Source organism: Nicotiana sylvestris, chromosome 2 (assembly GCF_000393655.2).
Source record: "Nicotiana sylvestris chromosome 2, ASM39365v2, whole genome shotgun sequence".
Taxonomy (NCBI): Eukaryota; Viridiplantae; Streptophyta; class Magnoliopsida; order Solanales; family Solanaceae; genus Nicotiana; species Nicotiana sylvestris.
Genome location: NC_091058.1, coordinates 24,490,905 through 24,516,884, shown reverse-complemented (window position 1 = coordinate 24,516,884; position 25,980 = coordinate 24,490,905). Strand labels below are relative to the sequence as shown.

Here is a 25,980-nt window from a genome sequence, read left to right as displayed (position 1 = left end):
TCCATGAAAATGGTCAACTCTTAAATGGATATTTGACTCCCCCCACTATATAAGCAGCAATGGCCTCCCCACTCTCTTCCACCATTCCTCTTTGTCTTTGTATTCCAACTCATTCATTCACCTAACCTCACTTTCAAGATCCTTCAATGGCTACCAAAGTCTACATTGTGTAAGCACTCTTTCTCTACATTTATCTCATATATATATATGTTTGTACCTGTTTATTTTCTTGTACATGTTACGTTTTTGTAGTCTGTTTTCTGTAATTTATTTTTGAGTTTTGAGTTCTCTGTTTTGAATTTTAGAGTGGAATGAATAGTGGGTGTGATTTGTTTTTTGTAATTTTGATCTGTACTGTTAGATACTTTATTCTTTTGTTGCTAGATCATTTTTCTCATGGTTGTGTGCTGCTAAAGACTCTGTGTTTATGTTCCGACCTTATTATATTTATGGGAATTTTCCTTCTTTATGGTAATTATTTAAGATGTGTTTTTTCGGATTTGCTTCTTCTTTAAAAGTTAATGATCCAATGATCAATTGAATGCTGATTGTGTGTGAAGGCTATCATTTGTTTCCAGTGTTTGTTTGATCTAGTGCAGGAAATTTTTGGCTTACTGGAAGATTCTAGTGAAAATGATTTAACCAATTAATTTTTGCAAGAGTTGGTTAGGTATTCCTTTGCAGTCATTTTATAAAATGAGCTTCTTGAAATTTAAAAAGCAAAACAAAACATCAACCTATCCACTTTTACCTGTGTCTGTTCTCTTGATCTAAGGTAGGAGACTTTTTGCTCACTGAAAGATTCTTATGAAAATGATATACCAACTAATTTTGCATGAGTTGGTTAGGTACTCTTTTACTCCTGTATAAGATGACATTCTTGTAATTAAAAAATATCAACTTGAAGCTGCAGAATGGAGTTGGTGATATTATCTTTAGTCAATGATTTTGTTGAGCTGTATCAACTACCAGTTCTCCAACAAACCCCCAAAACATAAGTCAAGAAATCCTCCATTGGGTGATTTTTGATGATTGATTGCTTTCTGGTTTGTGCCATCTTTTGTCCTGTTTTATCGTTTCGTGAAGTTGGATTCTAGTGCCTGATGGCCTCATCCTTAGTGTATTTGGTGTTATTTAACTAGATTGCTTCCAACTATTCCAATGTGATATGTGATTCTTGTTCAATTTAAAGTCAGATTTCTTATCGTATGCATATCTGATATTGTGAAGTCTTACAAACCCCAAAAATTGTCTCTAAAAGTGGGATGGTTTGTATAATTCAGTTGATTATCAATTTGGGGCTTGTAAAGCTAATGGTTGAAAAAATATAAATTTATGCAGTTACTACTCCACGTATGGACATGTTGAGAAGCTAGCACAAGAGATAAAGAAAGGAGCCGCATCAGTTGAAGGGGTAGAAGCCAAACTATGGCAGGTCTGTTTGTCATTTCTTTTTAATGATGTTATTTATGTGAGTGTGACTTAGAGAAGTCTTGATCCCTGAAAATTAATGAAAGTATGCTATTTTGACTTTGCAAACCTAATATCTCCTAAAGTGTTTACATTGATCATTGACAGTGTGAAATCTCTAGAGTCCTAGTCCTCTCCTTAAAATCCTGCTGAGAAATTATTGACTTGACATTTGATACAGTGATTCCTATTGTGGCTACTACTTGTTTGAAATTACAATGAGTCAATGCAATTAGACAAAGAAAACAATTCAACAATAGTCCATATAGTTAGTTCATTACTTCATTGTCCGTTATTAATTCACTTGCGACTGTTAACTTTTCCATGATTTCTTGATTCCTATGATTGGCTGTATTCTGAACAATGCCCTTTAGAGGGCTTTGGAGGTGAAAGTAAAATAACTAACGAACATGTATTGCTTATGTATTTTAACTTTTTGTTGATTTGTGAATGGCACAGGTACCAGAAACTCTTTCAGAAGAGGTTCTTGGAAAGATGGGTGCACCAGCGAAAGGCGATGCACCAATTATCACACCCAATGACCTTGCTGAGGCTGATGGCTTTTTGTTCGGGTTCCCAACAAGATTTGGGATGATGGCAGCTCAATTCAAGGCATTTCTTGATGCCACTGGAGGTCTCTGGAGAACTCAGCAGCTTGCCGGCAAGCCAGCAGGCCTTTTCTATAGCACTGGCTCTCAAGGAGGTGGCCAAGAGACTACCGCGTTAGTCCCTTTTCCTCAAAGACTATCACACTTTTGAGCTTGAGTTGTGAAATGTGAAAATTTTAAGTAAAACTTTTGCCTTTAAATTACACATACTGTTAGTATGTAAAAATATGTTACACTATCAGTATATTTTAACCTGTTGCATCTGGAGTTTTGTGTGACAAGAAAGTGCCACTGGCACTCAAAGGTAAGTTTTATAGAGCTGCGGTTAGACCGGCCATGTTGTATGGAGCAGAGTGTTGGCCGGTTAAGAACTCCCATATCTAGAGGATGAAGGTAGCAGAGATGAGGATGCTGAGGTGGATGTGCGGGCACACTAGGATAGACAAGATTAGGAATGAAGATATTCGGAAGAAGGTGGGTGTGGTCCCTGTAGATGACAAGATGCGGGAAGCGAGGCTCAGATGGTTCGGGCACGTGCAGAGGAGAAGCCTTGATGCGCCGGTGAGGAGGTGTGAGCGGTTGACCGTGGTGGGTACGAGAAGAGATAGATGGAGGCCTAAGAAGTATTGGGGAGAGGTGATCAGGCAGGACATGGTACGACTGCAGATTTCCGAGGACATGACCCTTGATAGGAAGGTCTGGAGGTCAAGCATTAGGATTGTAGGTTAGGGGGGTAGTAGAACTTTCCTTACTTCATACTGAGGGTGAGGCGGGGTTGGATTAGGGTTGATCTTAGATGACTTGCAGTTTATGTTGAATCCACACTATTCTTGTTGTTTATCTTAGCCACGGGCCTTAGATACTGGTTACTGTTATTGCATATCATTCATCTTTTGGTTGTTATGCTTCTGTTACTATTACGGTTTCTACTGGAGTTACTAATGAATTATCTTTTCTTGTTTTTCATTTCTGTCTTTCTGAGCCGAGGGTCTATCGGAAACAGCCTCTTTGCCCTATCGGGGTAGGGGTAAGGTCTGCGTACACATTACCCTCCCTAGACCCCACTTGGTGGGATTTTACTGGGTAGTTGTTATTGTTGTTGTTGTAGCAAGCAACCTGCCTAAGTTTCCAGGTTAACTATAATTACTTTTAGGTGTTTGCAGTGTTGGTATATAGAAGTTAAGCTCAAAATTTTTATTTAGACTTGATAAATCTGCAGGTTGACAGCAATTACACAGCTTGTTCACCATGGAATGATCTTTGTTCCAATTGGTTACACATTTGGAGGTGGCATGTTCGAGATGGAGAATATTAAAGGTGGAAGTCCTTATGGTTCTGGAACTTATGCTGGAGATGGCTCTAGACAGCCAACAGAGCTTGAAATGGAGCAAGCTTTCCACCAGGGAAAATACATTGCCACCATCACAAAGAAGCTCAAAGGCTCTGCCTGATTGTTTCACTACAATTTTAGTATTGCATTTCTACTGTTCATTTTTTCCCCCTATGTCTAGTACACTCTTGTTTTGGTTTTAAGTTGCATTCCTACTGAACTACACAATAAGTGATTATTTCCTATTGTATCAGCATATTTATAGGGTCATTGGTTGGTGTCTGTCATAGTTTACAGAGGTTGGTTTACATGTTTTATGAATCAATACTTAATATTTTTCCCCCTTTCATAGCCAATGACTGCAGCAACAACAACAACAACCCAGTATAATCCCACTTAGTGGGGTCTGGGGAAGGTAGTGTGTACGCAGACCTTACCCCTACCCTAGGGTAGAGAGTCTGTTTCCAAATAGACCCTCGGCATCCTCCCTTCAAGAACTTCCTATCTTCCTCTTGGGGAGACTCGAACTCGCAACCTCTTGGTTGGAAGAGTCTGCAGCAACAAATCCTTTCCTACCTCCACCTCACCACCACCCCACCCCCCAAAAAAAAGGACAGAAATTTTGTAAAATTTTGTAACAATTTCTAGGAGGTAATGCTACTCTATATATTGGATGTCCAAAAGCCATTTGAACTAAGAATATTTTGGTGGTCCAATCCCTATAAGTTGGCCCAAACTACAGAGTTGAGTTATGAAACATATATTGCTACCTTGTTTGCTTAAGAAGCAACAGTTAGTCTTATATGTTATATAGACAACAACATAATCATTTTCCAAACATAAGCAGAGTAATAAATCAGCTTAAAATGGAGAGAATATATCCAAGATAGAAGTGGTCCTTCTGATCTTTGCTAAAAGCAATAAAATCTCAACTAGATGCTTGCAAGTTCTATCTCATTCACTTTTTTATCTTCTTTCTTGTTCATTTCCCTTTGTCTCTGTTGGGAAACATTGTTTTCAGCATGACTTGTACAAGCACATATGTGAAGGATTTCTAGAAAGCAATTGCCTCAATAATTGGAGTGGACAACTTACAGGCTTTTAATGTTAATGCATTCTGCTTATAAGTTGCTCTATCTATTATATGTCTAATATGAATAAAAAAAATATGTGTCACCTCTTCTAAGAGATTAAGATAGACGGTTCACACACTTTAACATGGTATCATATCAAATTGAAGTTACAAATTTAAGTCTCACTGACACCTGTCAACAACGAGACAGGTTCATACACTTGAGAGAAAAATTAATGAGCTTTATTTTAAACTAGCTTATTTGTTTGGTAACACTCCGTTATTATCAACTGGAATATGTCATCTAACTGCTAAGTTGGTGGAGTATGAGAGGAAGTAAATAATAAGCAAGCTGGTATTTCATTTGGGCTTAATTGCTGGCCTGATAAAAAGTGACATAGTTTCTGCGTTAAAATAGCACGGTCTATCCAGTTTTCGGATTGGTCATTCAAAAATAGTTAGCGTTTGCCAACTCATTGAAAAATAGCTACTATTTTGCTGCAACAGAGACCGGTCCAACATAATATACTAGAGTTCAGTGCACCTGTGTATGAACTTCCAGTATATAATGCTGGACCAGTATATTATACTGGAACTCCAGTATATTATGCTGGAGTATTTTTCCGGATTTTGAAAAGTGTTTTCGTTTAGATTTATCTTTACATGAAAAGTGGCTAAATTTCGATTACTTCTGAAACTGTGACTATTTTTGAATGACCACTTGTAAATTTGGCTATTTTTAAATTTCTCCCGGTTTCTGCCTCCATAGAAGTGAAAGGGTGCAAGGAGGAGTAAAACTATTGGCCTTATTCATTGCATATAAGAGTGAGATCATAGCAAATGGCTGAACAAGAGTCGATTAGAAGGGAAAAAAGAGTAGTACTAATCTAAAAGAGAAGTGAACTTGCCAGTTTACACGAAATACTTAACTGCAGAGTGAAGCTAGTTAAGTGTAGCTTGTTTCTTGATTCTTTTTAGTCCAGTGAATATTGAAAAATTTGACCAACTTATCTCTGTTGGTGTTTTAGTTTTATATTATTAGAGCAAAGCTCAATCGCTCGTCGGCTAGTTCAAAGCTATGTAAGGCAGAATTGTTAGGATTGATGGCTATCCTAATTCTGTGTGTGAAAGTACTTGAAGATGAGATTCAAAGTTGCAGAAAGCAAACTAACTTTCAATAGGGAAAACATATGCTTGAAGACAGTCTCAGAACTTGCAATGATTAGCCAAAACAAGAAAAAAGAAACAAGAAAAGCTACCATTTTTCCTATTAAAGTGAGACTACTCAAAGATCTATACACACTTAACTAACATAAACATGATGCCAGTTAAGATGCTTTGTCTTAAAATGAATCATAATTTGACTGATCATAATGTTTTGAAAAGTAAGAAAAACTTAATCTTGTATCTTAAACTAAATATATGTATAATATACCAAAACGCCCGTTAAGTTTTGTGATGAATGTTAGTACTTATCTTGATTATAGGGGGAACTAATCCGTGATAACTTATAAGTGATAACCCACGAGCCTCATATGTGTCTTTCATCTTCCTCAAAATCGACTCCAACACCCCCCTCAAGTTGGAGGGGGTAGAAAACACACCCAACTTGCCCAAAAGATCACGATGAAGAGGTCTGGTGTGTGGTTTGGTGAATAGATCTGCCAACTGGGCAGAAGATCCAACAAAAGTTAACGAAATCAGCCCAGCGAGGTATTGCTCGCGTACAAAATGATAGTCGATTTCAACGTGCTTCGTTCGTTCGTGAAAAACAGGGTTTTTTGCTATATGAATTGCTGCTTGGCTATCGGAGTGAAGAGGGACTGGAAGAGAAATAGGAATTAACAAATCCTCAAAAAGACGAACCAACCATGTGAGCTCTGCAACCACTCGCCGCATAGATCTGTATTCTGCCTCGGTTGAACTGAGCGAGATGGAAGTTTGCTTCTTGGATTTCCAAGTGATCGGAGAGGTACCAAGGGAAATGTAAAAACCACTTACCGACTTCCTCGAGTCCGGGCAGGTGGCCCAATCGGAGTCACAAAAAGCTAAGAGCTTGAAGGAGGAGGAAGCAGACATAAAAAGCCCAAACCCAAGATCTTTGAGCAGATAGCGAAGCACACGGAGTGCTGCATCTAGGTGTGGTTGTCGAGGGTCCTGCATGTACTGGCTAAGGTGTTGGACAGTGAAGGATAAGTCTGGGCGGGTGTGAGTGAGGTAGTTAAGTTTTCCAAGGAGATGACGATACAAGGTGGGATCCTTCACTGGTTCCCCTGTGTGAGTAGACAAACGAGTAGACGAATCGAGTGGAGAAGAAACATGTGACAAATGGAGAGAGTCAAATTGTTGGAAAAGGTCTAAAGTGAATTTGTGCTGAGAAAGGAGGAGTCCATTTGTTTCTCGGATAACTTCCATGCCTAGAAAAAATGTAAGCCCCCGAGATCTTTAATTTTGAATTCTTGATTGAGAAATTCTTTCAAAGCATGTAGTTCTGTAGTGTCATTTCCTGTCAAGAGTATATCATCCACGTAGATAGCCACTATAGAAATGGAAGAATCTGACTTTTTAAAGAAAAGGGAATAGTTGTTGAATGAGTGAGTGAATCCCTTAAAATTCAAAGCAGTTGTAAGTTTAGCATACCACTGACGAGATGCTTGTCGTAGCCCATAAATCGATTTCTTTAACTTACATGCATGAGTAGGTGGAGGAGGTACAACCCCGGGTGGGAATTTCATGTACACTTCTTCATTTAGATCTCCATGTAGGAAAACGTTATTCATATCTAGCTGGTATAGACCTCATCCTTTCTTTACGGCAGTGGCCAGTATGCATCTGATTGTGGTCATCTTCACCACAGGTGAAAAAGTTTCATTGAAGTCTATTCCCTCTTTCTGTATGTCTCCTCTAATGACCAATCTTGCCTTTAGTCTTTCCACACTCCCATCTGAATGGTGTTTAACCTTATACACCCATTTGCATGGTAAAGCTTTCCTCTCGGGTGGTAATTCAACCACTTCCCAAGTCTTATTAAGTTCAAGTGCCTCAATCTCTTTATTCATTGCTTCTTGCCACCCTGGGTGATGTGTTGCCTGTAAATAGTCTGTAGGTTCTTGTATATTGGACAATGTGTTTAGCATATTTTGATTGGTAGAAGATAGTCCACTGAAAGATATACAAGTAGGTGTAACTGGTGTGAGAAAGCAAGAGTTGCTAACATCTGTGAGTTGGAGTGCATTACAGATATAATCCTTGAGATAAGATGGAGTTGTGTGTGGTCTGGTAGATTTTCTAATAAGAACATCCATCATAGAATCAGAAACTAGAAGGAGAGATAGAGGGAATAGGTGTACTAGGATGATTTGAAGAAATGGGGGAAGAACAGAAGTCACTTAATGATTCAGTAGCCTCTTTGGAAGCTTTAGTGTGAGGTCTGATAGCAAAAGGTAAAGGTTCAAGAGTCTGTTGACTTGCAGAAACTTTAGCAGTGGGTAAAGAAATCTCAGAAGAAGAATTAGACTTAATAGAAGCAAATGGAAAGAATTCTTCATGAAATACAACATCTTTAGAAATGAAGGGCTTCAAATTATCGAGGTTCAACACTTTGTAACCCTTCTTTCCATGAGGATAACCTAAGAACACACAAGGTATAGCCCTTGGTTCAAACTTAGTTCTTTGATTTGAGACAGTAAAAGCAAAACATAAACACCCAAAGCATCTAAGGTTAGAGTACTTTGGCTTGCTTGAAAAAAGAACTTCATAAGGAGTCTTAAGCTTTAAGACACTTGAAGGAAATCTGTTGATAAAATAGGTTGCTGTAAGAAGGAAGTCACCCCAGTATGATATAGGCAGGTGTGACTGGTATAACAAGGCTCTGGATGTCTCTAAAAGATGCCTGTGCTTTCTCTCCACAACTCCATTTTGTTGTGGTGTGGACACACAAGTGGTTTGATGAATAATACCTAGTGACTCAAAACATTCTGATTGAACTTTACCACTTCCCAATTCAAAAGCATTATCTGACCTTATAGTTTTCACCTTGCTATTAAACTGTCTTTCTACCATAGCTATAAAACCTTTTAGAATAGTGAATGCATTGGATTTGTTGGTTAGTAGGTAGGTCCATGTGCCTCTACTGAAGTCATCAATAATTGTAAGAAAGTATTTAAATCCATCATATGTAGCACTATTGTATGGTCCCCAGGTATCCACATGAATTAATTCAAACACTTTCTTAGTAGAAATAGAACCAGAGGGAAAAGGAAGTTTAGACTGCCTTGCCATAGGACAAATAACACATGGAGTGGAGAATTTGGAACACTTGGATATAGAAATTGATGAAACATTTTTCATATTGCTAAAGGGCATATGACCTAATCTGTAGTGCCACAGCTTTTCTTTTACAATTGAATCAGAAAAACTAAAACATGAACGCAAACTATGATTGGAAACAAAATTCCTTCTTGGAATAAAAACTCTCCTAAACTTAGGTGAACTCTTAGACACTGGTGTTGTATGTCTGGATCTGAGAATGTAGAGGTCCCCTTCCTCTTTACCAATCTCCAGTGGGCTCTTCATTGAAGGGACCTGTAGAAGAAAACATGAAAAGGGTGTGAATAAAACATATTGATTGAGTTGTCTGCACAACTTGTGCACAGACAACAGATTATATTTGAAGGATGGAATGTAAAGAACATTTTGAAGAATCAGATTAGGCAAAAGAGAAATAGTTCCTGAATGAGTGACCTTAACTCTGTAAGAGTTTGGGAGTTTTACCATGAGAGGTTTAGCCAAGGTTTTTAAATCTGTAAAAAAATCTTTGTTGAAAGACATATGTTATGATGCTCCACTATCCAATATCCAAGACTCATCATTGATTTGAATTAAACATGCTAAATCTTCAAATAAATTGGTCATACCAGCATAGCTCATATTTGCTGCAACATCAGAGGTCCATGCACTGTTTTATCCCACTTTCACTTGCTGAAGAAGCTGCAACAGCTCAGCCACATTTTCCTTGGTGAGATTCTGAACTCCTGATGCACTTTCTGCTCCTTGTTCATTTTCTTCATTTGAAAAGGAAGCTTTGTTTGCCTGGGCACCACCTCCTTGAAACCTTTTCTCCCTTGTGAACTTGAAATCAGCTGGAAACCCATGAATTCTATAGCACTTCTGTATGCTATGTCCAGGCTTTTTGCAATAGGAACAAATTCCTAAATATTTCTTAGATTCAAAACTTGTTTTCTGCATCCTGTTCTCATTAAATTTTCTGAAGTTTCCTGGTTGGTTTGTAGCAATGAATAAGGCAGATTCCCCTGAGTATGCAGGGGTAGCATGTATCTCCCTCTGTTTCTCATCTTGAATCACAAGAGAGTATGCTTGTCCAATGGAAGGTAAAGGTGATGACAATAAAATGTTACTCCTTACCCCAATAAATATATCATTTAGTCCCATTAGGAACTGTAGTAGTCTCTCATCTTGGTGTGCTTTCAAGCTTTTGACTTTTGCACCACACTCACACTCACAAACACAAGCAGAAATGTATTGAGTGCATCTAGATCATCCCATAGGCTTTTCATTTTGGTGAAGTAAGTTGATACACTTGAATTTCCTTGCACTACTGAACTTAATTCCTTTTGTAATTGGAACAGCTTTGCTCCATTTGCCTGTCTAAATCTGTCTTCCAGGTCACTCCATAAATCCTTTGCACTCTGTGAATAGAGCACACTTCCAGCTATCTCTTTGGACAACGAGTTGAGAAGCCATGAAAGTACCATATCATTACATCTACCCCAGGCCTGCTGGATTGCAGAATCATCCTTAGGGATAATAAGAGTGCCATCGATAAATCCCAGCTTGTTCTTTGCAGACAAGGCAATGATAACTGCCCTTCTCCAACCTCCATATCCTTTTCCATCAAAAGCTGAGGACACAAGGTTCATCCCTGGATAGTCAGAAGGATGAAGGTAGTAAGGGTGAGTAGAGTCAATCACTCCTGAAACAATGGTAACTGTAGGTGCAGGAACATTAGTGGTGGCAGCAGAAGCAGAAGCTAGAGTATCAGCCGACTCCGGTGAAGTACTTATAGCAGATAAGCTTAAGAGAAGAAGAAAAACTGATTTATGACTGAGAAAGCAGAAAAAGATAGCAGAATTAAACCTGCTCTGATACCATGAAAGAATGAGAGAATGAATTAAAGATTTCTTCTTTTGTATATTCAATAATCTGTTGTATTAAGTGTACAAGCCAAACTTTATATACAGAAGGAATATTTCTAAGGCAACATACTATATTGCCAAGTGGCAATTCCTATTAGCTAGCATAAAGTTGTACATAAAATAAATACAAGGATGGAACAAATAATTAAAAATACAAAGGTATGGGGAAAATAAGTAAAATATAAAGTAACATGTGCTATGCACTATGTTCTTACAATTGTTGGACAGGGCAGACCCATAAGTGGGCTAAGGGTAACCAGGCCCAATTGTTGGAGCATTGTTAGCACAAAAATTAGGCCCAAGGCCCAAAACCGAGTGACCTCACATGTGTCTTTCATCTTCCTCAAAACCGACTCCAACACCCCCCCACACACACAACAATACACACACAAAAAAGAAGAAGTTACACTTCTTTTCTTAACCTAAGAAGAAAAGATATACTTACGTCTGAAAAAGAACAAGAAAGTTCGAAATACAAGAGTTAAACTATCTAATTTTCTGTCTTATATAATTTTAATACTTAATTTTTGGTATTGTTGAATAAAATTTATACATAGTTAGAAACCAAATTAAAAGTAGTACGTATGACAAAATTGTGGTTAATGGGGGAGGAAGTAATAAATAAACCCAAATGTCATATCTCCAAGAAAATATAAGATTTTAGTTCATTGATGGATAATTGAAGAACAAAAGTATAGATCCTGGTGCTCTAAGGTTTGGTACTATAGCCATCAACCGATCAATTCAATTGTCATAAAAAGATAATAAAAGCTGATTGCTAGAGATACTAATAATCAAAGTTTTCTTTTATCATGAGTCGCTTGTCATAGGGATTTCTTCAATTTTAAGCTTCTCAATTAAAGATACGCATAAACAGGGGTATAATACTCATTATTTGAATCCCTTTAGCTTTTACTAAATGTTTCCTTACTTCTTAAAGTCTTTATTTTTACTTATATATATTGCCCATTTACTTTGGAATAATCTTTTTAGGAGGGACAATTTTACACATTTTTGTTTTACTTTTATATATATTGTCCATTTACTTTGGAATAATCTTTTTAAGAGGGACAATTTTACAGATTTTTGCCAAATCCTTCTATTATTAAGTACCGTTTGTACCATTTTGATGTGTTTGAATTTTTCCGAATAAGAGAGGTTTGACGTTTTTGAATCCATTTTAATTTCGGTTCATCCCAACTCACTAGTGATAATATCCGTTTTGGGCATAGGCCCGCACGGCTTTAAAACGCGTCATCAGGGTCTAAGGCTTGTTTACTTATATACTCAGCATCCCTGCCGTGTTTTGTCGATGTGAGACTCGCCCGACACCTTAATTTTTTCGAACAAGAGAGGTTTGACGTTTTTGAATCCATTTTAATTCCGGTTCAGCCCAACCCACTAGTGATATTGTCCATTTTGGGCCTAAGCTCACACGGCTTTAAAACGAGTCATTATGGTCTAAAGCTTGTTTACTTATATATCCAACATCTCTCCCGTATTTTGTCGATGTAGGATTCGCCTGACGCCCACCTTAGGGACTGAGCGAGGCTCCACCACCGTTCAAGGTTGCACGTGGAGTAGCTGTAATAGCTTAACCCATTAGTGATATTGTCCGTTTTGGGTCTAGGCCCGCATGGTTTTTAAACGCGTTATTAGAATCTAAAACTTGTTTACTATATATATCCAACATCTCTCTCGTGTTTTGCCGATGTGGGATTCGCCTGATATGTGGGCTCGGTGAATATTTCTCGTACTACATATTGTGAAAATAGGTAAAGCGAAAGACGTAAAAGCTAGGATAGAGCAACTAAACGTCAACATGTTAAATACTTTGCTTCATATTCATTGTGCCTAAGTTTTTATTATTTTATATTATAATCCATAAACGTTCAAATAGAAAATCTTTCAGTAGGACCAACTAAATTGTTACTGATCAAATATCAATACCTCAAGAATGGTGATCGATATACACAATTTAATCAAGTACATCCCCTCTCTCTCTCTCTCTCTCTTTGACGGGAGAGATCTGTGTGCTCAACACATTACACTATCAAGTATCAACACAGTTCATAACTTCTACCATAAAAAAAGAAGAAAAAACAAATAATAATAATAAGTATTACGGAGTACGTATTATTTTGTGTCCTAAGTTTTTGATTAGTTTATCCTTAACACAACGTAAAGAAAATAGAATATATGATGCATCAGATTTGCTCTAATGATAACCAAACAACTCAAACACCAACCGGTATGTTAGAGGTCGAATCACGTTGAATATATGAGTGAGAAGACGCTAAATCTTTCAGAGTGGGCTGGCTGAGAAAAGAACGAGTTAGTAAAATATTTCTTCTGAAATGCTTAAAGCTGAAATGTGTTCATATCAGGACAAGACTTTAAAGCTAAACCTAATCAAGCTAAAAGAAAGGATAGACTTAATGCACCGAACAATTATAGGAGTAATAAATATATAAAACAAAATATTCAATATCCCATAGTAGTTCAAGTAGGGTTTTTAGTTTGGTGTAGACCAAGGGATGTTTTTTCTCTCTTTTTTTTTTTTTTTTTTGGGGGGGGGGGGGGGTAGGTATGGCCGCCAAGTCAATTTGAGTCACATAAGAATGGTTTACAATGGTTTTAAGAGTGCTTATGGCCGACCCACTTGCTGGAACAAGAATTCTTACAAAAATAGCCTAAAAGTATTATCAGTGGGACTCCCCTCTGACTTCCACTACCAACATTCCAAATTCCAAACAAATAAAAAAAAATTTAAAAAAAAAAAAAAAGCTATGCAGTTCAATAAACTCCACATTCTTTTTCCTTTTTTTCTTTAAACAATTCAGCATCTCTATATATATTTCTCATTGTATATCTTTTGGTTTCCTATATAATTAAAAAGAAGAGAGAATAGTCATATAATTAAAAAGAAGAAAGAGAAGTCATAATAACTCATAAGCTTAAATATATAAATATAGAAACAGGAACAAAAAGTTTTCTATCCTGTGCTAAATTCAGCCCAACCAACACCAACAACACAAACATAACAATTTTGTTAAATAAACTAATCTAAAACTCTCAGCTAAATTTAGCACCTGTTCCTGTTCCTAATCCCAGATTATTATTGTTATTACAGCTCTACATTATCCTCTATAATAATCATGTACTTAGCCTACAAACACATCATTCTGCCTGTAGATCATGGCCCAGCATTGGCTGTCTTCCTTTGTATAGTCACTTCTTTTCACTTTTTCCTTTTTCTTGCTTTTTTTCCTAAGATACCAATGTGCATTAATCCTTCTTCTCCAAAATATAATTAGCTATAAATCACTTCTCCAGTGCTTTCTCTTCATTGATTATAAGTCTCTTATCTGAATGTACCACCAAAATTTGGAGTCCAGAAATCTGTAGTAGTCTCAGTTGCTACAGGGAAAGTACTTGATATTGGTACTAGGCACAGCCCTCGGCTCCTTAAGTCTTGTTTTGATCCTTCTTGTTCCTTAACCTTATCAGCACTCTGCAAATAATAACCATTATATTTAGATCATTTAATTTCTATGCACTAAACTTGTTAAATAATTCTCACATAATTAAGTCGCCTAAAAAATAAGTATAGGTAACTGTTCATAAAATGTGGAATTAATAATCTGAAAAATGAGGAAATTAAGTGTGATAACATGTTAAAATAGATAGTATAAATATATTTTTCTACATTGGGAATGTATATAAGTTATAAATCCTTCTATTTAAGTATCATAGCTCACTACGTGAAAAATAAAATATATATAGAGCACTTAATATACATCGCGTTGCAAGAAATATATATATATAGCACTTAATATAATAAGTAGGAGCAAATTTGTAGATGTTTTACCTGTTGGTGTAGAGGGGGTGATCCAGTTTTCAAATACGGAGTACTAAGAACCTGAAATAAATAAAACAATCAAGTAAGTTTGAGTTTCTTGATTCATTAAAAACCCTTAATTAGTGTGTTAATTTCAGTAATGAAGGTAACTCACGTTGACTTGATCATGGAGAAACTTGATGTACTCAATAGCTTCATGGAGAACTGAAGCTGTATCAGTCTGATCAGAAAACAAAGAAATACAATGTCATTAATAACTTGATTGAAAGTCTTATAAAAATTTAGAAGATCAATTAAAAGTTGAAGAGAAAACTCCAAATATTTACCTTTCCGAAAGGTGAAACCAATTGCTGGATAGCAGTTATCCGGTCCCCCAGTTTCTCTTTTCTGACCTGATAACAAAAGGCTGAAAATTCTCATCCATTTCTTTGGACAAAACAATCATTTTACTTGCAAAAAGAAAAAGCTTAAAGCTTCCTCCTTTAGTCAAAAGTTCGATTAGATATGTCCTATACCTTAAAAGTTGGCAATGGTGATGGTGTCTCCATTCTTGGCCTCTTGAATGCTGGTTCACTATTCCCACTTTTCTTAGCCCTCGACTCTCGGAATCCTTCAACATCCGACTGAAATGTGTTTTGAGCAAATGGTTAATTAATCATTAAAAAAAACCTAACAATAGCATGTCCAACTCTCATTTTGTCGAGTTTAAGTTCTATATACTACTGCAACAACAACAACATACCCAGTATTATCCCACACCGTGAGGTCTGGGTTAAGTTCTATATACTGACTGTAAAATAAAAATTGACACAGTAACAAGTAAAAGTGGACTAACATGCTATCATTGGTTAACTATTAGTACTTGATATGTGCAAAAATACTTAAAGTTTAATGTATTTACCTTGGCAGAATTGTTAGGAACACTGGATTTCTCGTGAAATGTTGGTGACTGCAGTAGCAATTGTGAATGCATAGATGGCAAAAGATTGCCGCGCATATTGTTTAAGGATGTGGGATCAGTGAAAGGAAAACTAGAAGGTGTTTGTTTTGGTAAAGAAGGCCTCAACAAGGGTGGGAATTTAGGCAAAGAAGGTGAAAAGTGATCATTCAAATTTGGCCTATAGTTTAAGGATACTGGGAAATTCATTGGCTGATTATTATTAGTAAACAAAGATTGTTGTTGTGGTTGCTGTTGATGAGGAGGAGGATCATTATCAAATAAGGTCTGAAGTAAAGCTGATGGATAATTAGAAAAAGAAGAATTCATTGGAAAGCTTGAAGAAATCACAGTGGATTGATCAGTATTAGTTGAGCTAGTGATTGGATTCATGCCTAAAGTAAAATCTTGATGATTCACTTGTTTATATGAGTTGTTTGAAGAATCTTCAGTTATAGTAGAAAAATTCTTTCCCAGCTCATGAGAACAATCAACCCCAGTTTCTTGCCTGTAATTCAGGCTTGAATTTAGGTCTTCTTGTAGTATTGTAGGATAACTGCTATCAGCCCTCTCATTTCCATGCCTGCATAATTTCAAGAAAAAGTTACAAACTTTTATCAATAAAAACAACAAAATTGACTTGTTTGAACTTTTTTGGAGAAACCCTTTTTTCCACATAAATGAAAGAATAACACATGATAGAAGTATCTCCTTTTTTTTCTCAGCCTTACAATTACAACAACAAAGCTGAAGTCGGCTATATAAATCCTTACTACGCTCTTCAAAGATACATATTATACTATGAAATAAAAGTAGTAGGAGGCCAAAATTAAATGAAATTTTTCTTACATCATGGTATGATTCCAATCAGGAGTTGAAGAAATTGATGATGAAGAAAGGCCAATACCCAACATTTGTAAAGTTGAGTCATGAGGTTGCTGATGATGTTTGGGTAATTCTTGAAGAACCACAGAATCATCAGAATTACCAGATTCATCATTAGACCTACAGGAGGATTTCATATCCAACAAGTCATTATTTGGCCATGCAAAGTTGTTTCCTATAGAAGATGCTGCACATAGTGATGAACCAAAAATACTTCTACTTGAATTCCACCAGTTTCCTCCACAAACTCCTGCTTGAAATTCATCAGCCATGTCCACTACTTCTTTTGTCCAGTAAAATATATTAACTATATATATATTGTTCTTGCTCTCTTGTTCTTGCTTCAACTTGAATAGAGTACTTGTTTTTTTGGTTTTACATGAAACTGAATTTATGAAGTGAGAGTTGTATTTATACACCACATATATATAAACAGAATAGGGGTGGGTGGGAAGAGAAACTACCGGAATCTGGTTGACATTGTAAAAAAGAGAAGATGATTAGACAAAGCAAAGGAGAGGGGCGTATTAAAATATGACAACTAAAGATAAAAAGGAATTTTGGATCGAATTTTCTTACTATTATTTTATTTCGCTACTTTATTATATTACTCCTACTTTTTGGTTTAGTAGTATTATATTATTTTTTTGTTTTTGTTTTCTGGGGTCGTTTTATAATAATTATTGAAAGAAAGTATTTTCTATGGTTGCTTATTAACAAAGGGTGAGATTAATAGGATATGATGGTGAAGTTTGATTGGCTGACACGTCACATTTTAGGGACGAATAAATGTACCTTTTAGTCTTGTTAAAATTCTACGGCTGAAATTGTTTATACTTGCGAACCAGGACCATTGCATCCTTCACTTTCAAGGTTCACTCTGATTGTGATGTCTTTCAATTTTCTTTTTTTATTTTGTTTTCTCTTTTCTTTAATTTCAGGGTGCAGGGAGGATATTTTGTATTTTCTCTTTTTAAAAAATATATTCATATGGATTTAGATTTTAAGTTGTCAGTGTAAAAGTCGTGTGCATTGTCAGTATATTTTAACATGTTATAACAATTATATTTAACTTATTTTTATAATTATCATATCAAATTTGTTAGGACTTATAAGGAATTACATATTATAGTAGGTATTCGGGGGTTACTTTTTTTGATTTTTTTTAAAAGGAAAAATAGGAAAGGAGATTATATGGTAATAATTAAATCTTCACCAACAAGATAAAATTTGGCCAGCTAGACTATTAAGTTTTCATGGAGTAACCTTTTCTAATATTTTTTCTACAAGTACAGAATTTTGATATTTCTCATAAATACTAATTAAGTATGTTCCAATAATTTGTTTTTAATTAGTAACGTTGCCATCATATTCCCCGGCCACTACTATACCCAGAGTTCTGATTGTGTGAGAGTACGTAGATATATCTATTTCTAAAATCTTATATGCATGAAATTTTCTTCTCTTTTTTTCTCTCTCAAATTTATTACATTTTTCATATGTAGGCTCTTGATATGACATTGAGGAATTAAGTCAAAGATTTTTCTTATTTTTTTTAATACATATTTGGTGATAGATTCTTTTTCTTGTTCTTTCCTTGACTTGATGGAGCAGAAAAGAATTGAGCAGTTGACCTAATGATCTCTAAACTCAAAGTCAGCTGAAGTTTTAGTTACGTATCCAAATATCTAGGAATTTGTGATTACAAATTGTTAGTCTATTCATAGAAGTAAACAATATCTCTAATCATAAGACCAAGTTAGGACCAAAATTGATATGCACCACAAAGTGGATTTAGAAAAACTCTTTTTCATCATAAATCCCAACTAATAATCATAATTCTTCAATCTGATGTATTTAGTCCTACTTAAACGTAAAATAGCAATATTTCATTGACCACTGTCTTTATTCAAATTCTCACCGCAAGTTGGTTGGTTTACAATTTGCAATTTTCTAAATTCTCGGACCTTGGTTCTATTTTATTAAACTCCCCTCCAGCTTAATGTTTCATCATACGCTCTTGTACCATCTCCAACCCTAACACCAAATTTCACACTAAAATGATGTAACACCAAATTTACTCCAACCATTACACCATTTTTTACACCAAAAAATAATATTTCTTCTCTCTTCTATATTATATTATTATTTTCTATTTAAATTTCATTCTTATTTCCTTCAAATAAATACTATCTTTTTTTCTTTTTTCCATATTCATTATATATAATTCACATTCACCACTTATATAATCATTTATTACAAAATTATTTTAAAGGATAAATCAACTAAAAGTGAAATCATTGATATAAATATAATATATACAAAAATTAATATATAAAAAAAATAGGATATAAAATTAAAATTATAAAGATCTTAATATAAAAATTAATTATATACACAATATATGATAAATTAAAAGTCCAAAAAATAAAAAGATGAATAAAATAATAATAAATCAAATTTGGTGTGATGAATATTGCACCAAATTTGGTGCAACACTATTTATGCACTATAATGGTGCAAGATTTGATGTTCCATTGGAGCAAAAAAATACTAAATTTTACACCAAATTTAAATTTGGTGCAAAATTTGGTGCAGCCTTGGAGATGGCCTTAGGACCATTAAATGTAATAATATCATCAGAAAGTTGCAGTTTTTGCTCCAATTATGCCATATACGTGTTTTATTATACCGAGAAAGTACTATTGAGTAAGAAGCAAGAAAATTAGGTTACATCTAATTTATTCTAGTCTATTAAAGGTGAATTGTTCATGTTTCGAGATTAATGATTGATCTGGTCAATGCTAAATCCGTGCAGCTTCCCTGCTATTTAATGTGTTCACCTTACCGCAAATATCTAAAAGAAAGGAGGAAAAAAACTTGTGGGATGTAATTAAAGTATCTGTTCCTATGAGCTAAAATGCTATGAAATCTAAAAGAAAGGGGAAAAAAGCTTGTGGGATGTAATTAAAGTATTTGTATCTATGAGCTAAAATGCTATTTATTCCATTTTAATTTATATGAAATCTTTTTTTTTTCTTCTGTTTAAAAAACTGACACTATTATTTAATATATTACTTGTACAGTAAAATTTACATACATTGAATTATCCGTACATCTTAATATTGACAGAATATTTTCCTTCTTTTTAACCACGATTATATTATATTCCCATCATCACTAAGTACATAAGTCAAACTAATATTTTAAATATGGTCAATCAAATATCATCACACAAAATGAGATGAAAAAAATAATATATATAAGATAGCCAACAACAACAACAACAATAACATATCCCGTATTATTCCACACCGTAGGATCTGGAGATGGTAGTGTGTACGCAGACCTTACCCCTAGCTTGTAAGAATAGGGAAGTTGTTTCCAATAGACTCTAGGCTCAGGAAAGAAAGAATAATTACGGGAAAATACAAATAGGATACTTCCCCAATCATTTTTATCATCCTGGCATCGAGCTATTTTTCCGCGAGACCTCCCCTACAGTATCGTCATCACAGTAGAGTTTAACCACCAAGTTCGGTATGAATTGGTGTGGTTCCTCTATACCTAGGATACCAGAATATTGAACCATGAACGAAGAAAGGCACGAGAGAAAAGCATATTGGCTAGTGATTGTAAGGCCCTAATTCTTGACCGGAGGGGACACCAAAGGCCTTTGCCCTTCCATCCCTTGAATAATTCTTTTTTTGACCTATATTCTTAATTACGAATCAAGAAGCCTTTATCAACAAGAGTGAGTTCTTTCTTTTGTGAAATTAAAAAAATAAAACGAATTTCTTCTTCTTGTCTTATATTTTTGCCTATATTCTTTTTACTTACCTAATTTAGTCTATTTTATATATAATTGAAACTTTCTTTTCACTTATAAGAGTGGGTCCAACACGGCACGCGTGCATGACTCGACCAAATGGGGCTGGCCCTTGGACTCGTCTACAGGGGCCGCGAGTTGGTCCTGACTGACTTCATGAGTCATGACAAAATTCAACTCCCCACTAAAATTATAGTAACACTTTGGTCAATGAACCATCTTTTCATTTCTATATTTTCTCCAACTACCTACCTCTTCTTCTCCACTTTAATCAGTTAATCTTCGTCTTCAGCCTTAAACTGTCTTTTTACTGTTTTTGTTACTAGTATATTTCGGTTGACTCCATATCTTTCCTCTGTTTTCACATGACAATTCAATCTTCTCTTCCTTGTAAATACGACGTACGTGGACCATTACCAAGAGTAGAGTTTCTGGTGAACTTCGCTTTACTTTGTGATTCCAAGTTTCCAGTTGACTCTGTTGCTCTTTATCATTTTGAGATGTCTAGATTTCGTCTTTCTATACATCGTTTTTTATTTTGTCATTAAAGTGGAATTTTGACATATACTTTTACTGTTCAAAACTGTTCCTATTTTCAATAAAATAGTCTTTACCAATGTAGATGTCACTACTTTAATCTCAGTGAATCTTGTGTAGGTGGGTCTGAAGACGGAGCCGATTGAGCACAGTCGCTTTCCGTTTGATGCAAAACGGAATTAGGTGACGCCCATCCATTCTTTGGATTTTCTTCTTGTCCTCTTGTCTACTGTGGATTATTCTCTCCACAACAAGAAAATGACGCGTTTCGTTAGTCCAATATAGGTTTTTTTTTTTAAATAAAAAAAAAAGTATATGGAGAGAGAAGAGAATATATAAACTATATTCTAAACCCAAAAACATATTGCAACTACAAGCGAATTTATGACTAAATAATTAGTCGATGCAGCCACTATTTATTGCGCAGGTGTTCTGAACGTAATACTATAAGTATGTAATTTTTGAGGATTTTCAAATAATATGTTGTTAGAAAATAATGTATGACTTAAATCTTAATACTCGTTACTTGTATGTTGATATAATAAGTATTTTTTACAGTATAGCTACCCATAATACAAGTAGGAGAAGATGACCAGCAGCCCCTTAAAATCTTAATGCTATTGTCATGGTTTGTGACTCCTTCAACCACACCAAATTTTTTAGTTCAAAAACGTGATTAATGATACATGACCCCCTAATTGACACCCTTTAAACTTTAATTAATTTAGAAACACAATTATAGAGACCAGACATTCACCAAAACATCAACTGATCCAACCCCCACGCTTGTCTCAACTCTCAAACTTGGAATATATGGATTACGTCTGTTCCTAAGTAATATACATGATTTGATTAATCCTATAATCATTCTCTGATCCATCCTATTCGTTGGCTTAGGCCCATGACCAGTAATAAACAATCGATTCATGTCATTTATTATTATTATGCTTGGTTTTTGAACAGTTTTTACGTTCTGCCAAAAAAGACAAATGATGAGGCAACTAGGTTGATTTGGAACCTTTCACACAATTAACTCGGAAATTATCTCATCCCAATCTAACCTTTTTCGTATTACATGGGTTATTTTGATCCATTCAGATGCATAAATATGATCAGTGAAATTATTTTTTAATTAAAAATAAATATTTAAAAATTTCTCAAGCTAACATGAAGAAAAGATACAGTTAAAAGAGCTCGTTAAAATTCACTTAATTTGGATCTGAATAAGCAACACGTATCTTTGGGGCATTAGAGGAAGAAAATCATAAGAAAAAAAGCAAATTTCCATCTCTAGGTTGATTGGAATTTACAAATATCGATTCAAGCACTTTCAACCCCGTAACACTTATAAAGCAACCATACCAAGTTTAAGAATCCAATTGGGTAAATACTTATATGCAATCAATGTTTGCATCGATTTAACTTAACATAATTAATTAATTTAATAAAGAGAAAATATATATAATCAAGTACAATTAAGTGATAATAGTCTTTTACTAACAAAAAATATATGTATTAATATGATGACATCAACAGCGAGTAAATTTTCACTCAATAAATATATATTCTTAATTGTCAATATCTTCTTTCCTCCTCGCTCACCCCTTTCTCCTAATGTAATCAAAAGAATACTTCGAAAATAATTGAACTCGTGTAAATTCAATTTTGGGATATCTTGACCACGTGGTATAATTTGTGTTTAAGAAACTGAAATTATGACATCACAATGACATGAACATTGCGTAGTATACAAGTTGACAAAAAGGATTTTGAGAGACAAAAGTTTGGGCTTGGGCTGGGCTTCTTGGACCGACACAGAAGACGGGACGCGTGGGATCACGTGGCAGTCAGGTGGGGACGACCCCACTGAATAATGGGAGAGCCAAAAAGGAAAATAGAAAGTAGACATGAATGGCTGTAAATGACTAATTACAAATTTTAGTGGTAAAACAATTTATAAAATTTTAAGGACAATACAGAATATACAGGAGGCGCCGATTCTTGTTTCACGTGTACTAGTTTTGTAAAAAAATTCCTTCTCATTCTTTTACCATTATATGATAGTGTAGAATTTTATTGTTTACGTTAATGAGCTACTATGGTCCTCTAATACTTCATTGCAAAGCGTCAGCCAAATAACTTATAAACAGACAGAAATAAAACCAAAAACCTCTTTTTAAATTCTAGAGCATTTGAAAAAACCTTGAGCGTCAAGTAGAAAAAATAACACTATAAGAAGACCAAATCAAAAACTATTTCACTTATACATATGGCTTGCGTAAAAGAATGTCTGCATGTATATGGACGGAATTTAATCTGTTATAGAGCTATCTATCTTATTTTTAAGGTTATTAATTTTATTATTATATATGAGTAATAGTTATCCTTTAAGTAATATATAATATTTTTGTTGCACTTTAATTCATACAAGTTAAAGTCAATCACAACCATTATTTCTACTCTCTCGATATCTTATTTGCCGTCCTATTTTTTTCTTTTTCTTTCCTTTATTTTGCCGCCCTATGTTCACTTTCCGCTTTAGGAGTTTTGGTTATTTTTTAAAGTAATTATCAATGCGAAACTTGTTTATATCCTTGTAATTCTCACCTACTCTCTATAATTAGCACGCACAAAAACTTAATTTATCCCAACAAATTCTATAAATAGCCCCTTGGAGTTAGGCTGTAGGTGTCCTCCTTTATCCCTATCTTTCGCAAAGATTGGTTTTTTTAAATGAGTTGAATTTTGTAAACGCACCAACTAATAATTTTTATTTTAAATAACAAAGAAAGAACTATGTAGAATTATAAATCCATTATTCAGTTGACTGGTGGACTTGTGAAATATAACCCTTTAGTGGGGTTGACTCGCGCTGATAGAACATTCTCTTTGGGGTCATCCTAATCCCCACCTCAATTGCCAATGATTCATTTGAAAGAATTTAATAAAGTGTAACTCTCTTTTGTCTTGTAGTGTTCACATTAGCTCTTTAGTTCCAGCGTCTATGATTTATATTTTCATTTTTAATAATTTGCCACATATAGTTTTACTACTAGATCTTTAACAGTTCCACTTTTGGCAAAATGATACTTCCTTTATTGCAAATTAATTGTCAATTTTCGTTTCTGGAAATTTAAATTAGGTAAAGTTTGACCAATAATTTAAAATAGACCCTTCTCATCATATTAACATGAAATTAAAGGTTATTAGCACTATATTAATAGAAACCATATATAATGTCCAATGTTATATGCTTTGCTGCTTTATTAACGTGCGTCACTATTCTATTTATACACTACTCTGTTGGCGGGTGATTCTTGTTATTGCGTCAATAATATTTATCCTAAAATTAATCATTTTCCCTATAAACTGTTTCATGAAATAACAATTCTAATTAACAAATTATAAGGAGATTCACTATACACAGTAATTCGTTCCTCTTTTAATAAATGTAGAATAACCCCCAAAATAAAACTTTATTTTCCAAGGGCGTGACATATGTATTACATCGCAATAGACATCAGATGGAGTGGAGAGGAAAGTTTAGGACCTACTCTTTTCCCCCTCTCTTTTTCTGCATATCTCATTATTGCTAACGGAAAAAGTCTCCAATCTCAAAGTTTAATTTGTATTTATCGACAAATATACATGACACATGTTTTCTTTACATTCCGTCCCTTCTCTCATGTGACTTAATTTATCCTCGTCTCACTTGATTTAAAGTTTGACAATGAGTTTTAATCACACTCTCACTACTAGAAAACAGGCAAAACCCGTCCAAAGAATACCGTCCGAAATTAGTCGGAAAAAAAATCACCGAAATCAGTCAGAAAATAAGTAAATTGATCGCAAAAGTCAAAGAAAATATTTCTAACAACAGAAATAATGGTTCCACAACAAAAATATAAAATTTTCAACCGATTTTGATCGAAAATTGGTCAATCTTTGACCAAGACCTGGTCATACTTGCATATTATCTGCCAAAATAATATTTAATTAAAAAAAATTCAAATATACTGACCGAAATCGGTCGGTATATTTGAAATTATTCTCTCCCACCCAGGGCAAATGGGTTTTTAATATAAAAATAATTATACATATATATATATATATATATATATATATAATTTACCAACAGAAATAAGTTTTAATTAAAAAAATTTGACCAAATTCGGTCGGTAATTTAATTTTAAAAATTTTAAAATATTAATTTTTATCAATTTATATAAATATATTTTAAATAAATAATATTTAATACTTAATTGATATATATATATGTGTGTGCGCGCGCGTATATGTTTTTTTAAATTACTTTTATGTGGACACTATATCCTATCTGTATATGTATATATACATATATGTACATAATATTTAATTGATTTATAATCTTAAATTATAATATTCAATATTTAATTAATTTTATATATACACTCTCTCACACACACACACAATATATATATATATATATATATATATATATATATATATATATATATATATTTATACACACACATACAAAATCTTGAATGTTTTATTCTCAATCATCGTATTAGTACTTTGCTCAGATAGTTCATCAGTGGATCAATTGAAAATTCAATTATATTCGATTACATCTTACTATAACACATTTAAAAATAAAGTGTATAGTTCTATAAGATGTAGTGCTATATTAATATTTAAATTTTAGCAACAACTTAATATAATTGGATACATCTTAATATTGGATATAATTTATATGAAGTCGGATACAACTTAATATTGAAATTTCAATTGATCCACCGATGAAGTATCCGAGCAAAGTACTAATAAGGTGATCGGGAATAAAACATTCAAGACTGTATCGATTGCACACATCTTGGAGCATTTAGTCACTCATTATACCGGAGCATCTAGTCACTTAAACTCCAAGATTTATTTTCTTATTTAGTCACCGATCAAGCATTCGAGTATGAATAATTGAGAATAAATCATCAATGCTAGTCATATGTATGTAAGTGTAAATTATCGAGTTTAATTGACATAGTCGTAACGACTATATCAATATATTAAACTCGATAATTTACACTTATATATGGACTGCTATTTAATTTGGTTGATGCAACTAACAAAATTTTTAATGTCTTGCTCAGTGACTTCATGAGTTAACTTGGCCATGATAATGTATATTCTACATTTGAGGCATGGTTTAAAGAGTGTAAGTGCATCTTACATACTTTCTCACATATACATACTTGG

At 34.3% G+C, this 25,980-nt stretch overlaps 4 protein-coding genes across 4 annotated transcripts; 1 reads left to right on the top strand and 3 right to left on the bottom strand.

Moving 5' to 3' along the window:
• Positions 1-15: 15 nt before the first annotated feature.
• On the top strand, positions 16-3,757 carry LOC104215827 (probable NAD(P)H dehydrogenase (quinone) FQR1-like 1). Its single transcript, XM_009765731.2, has 4 exons — positions 16-169; positions 1,342-1,435; positions 1,930-2,192; positions 3,298-3,757. Exons 1-4 carry the CDS (start codon positions 147-149, stop codon positions 3,527-3,529), a joined length of 612 nt encoding a protein of 203 aa, XP_009764033.1. The 5' UTR covers positions 16-146; the 3' UTR covers positions 3,530-3,757.
• Positions 3,758-7,278: 3,521 nt separating this feature from the next.
• LOC138883685 (uncharacterized mitochondrial protein AtMg00820-like) lies at positions 7,279-7,785 on the bottom strand. The gene has a single exon (XM_070164387.1). It carries the CDS (start codon positions 7,783-7,785, stop codon positions 7,279-7,281), a length of 507 nt encoding a protein of 168 aa, XP_070020488.1.
• Positions 7,786-9,966: 2,181 nt separating this feature from the next.
• Positions 9,967-11,707, bottom strand: LOC104215829 (uncharacterized). Its single transcript, XM_070164381.1, has 2 exons — positions 11,670-11,707; positions 9,967-10,603 (listed from the first exon to the last, which is right to left on the bottom strand). The coding sequence occupies exons 1-2, from the start codon at positions 11,705-11,707 to the stop codon at positions 9,967-9,969; spliced, it is 675 nt and encodes a 224-aa protein (XP_070020482.1).
• Positions 11,708-13,634: 1,927 nt separating this feature from the next.
• Positions 13,635-16,858, bottom strand: LOC104215828 (transcription factor bHLH112-like). The gene is made up of 7 exons (XM_009765733.2): positions 16,344-16,858; positions 15,459-16,077; positions 15,073-15,180; positions 14,884-14,949; positions 14,712-14,777; positions 14,567-14,617; positions 13,635-14,209 (listed from the first exon to the last, which is right to left on the bottom strand). The coding sequence occupies exons 1-7, from the start codon at positions 16,649-16,651 to the stop codon at positions 14,060-14,062; spliced, it is 1,368 nt and encodes a 455-aa protein (XP_009764035.1). The 5' UTR covers positions 16,652-16,858; the 3' UTR covers positions 13,635-14,059.
• Positions 16,859-25,980: the final 9,122 nt, after the last annotated feature.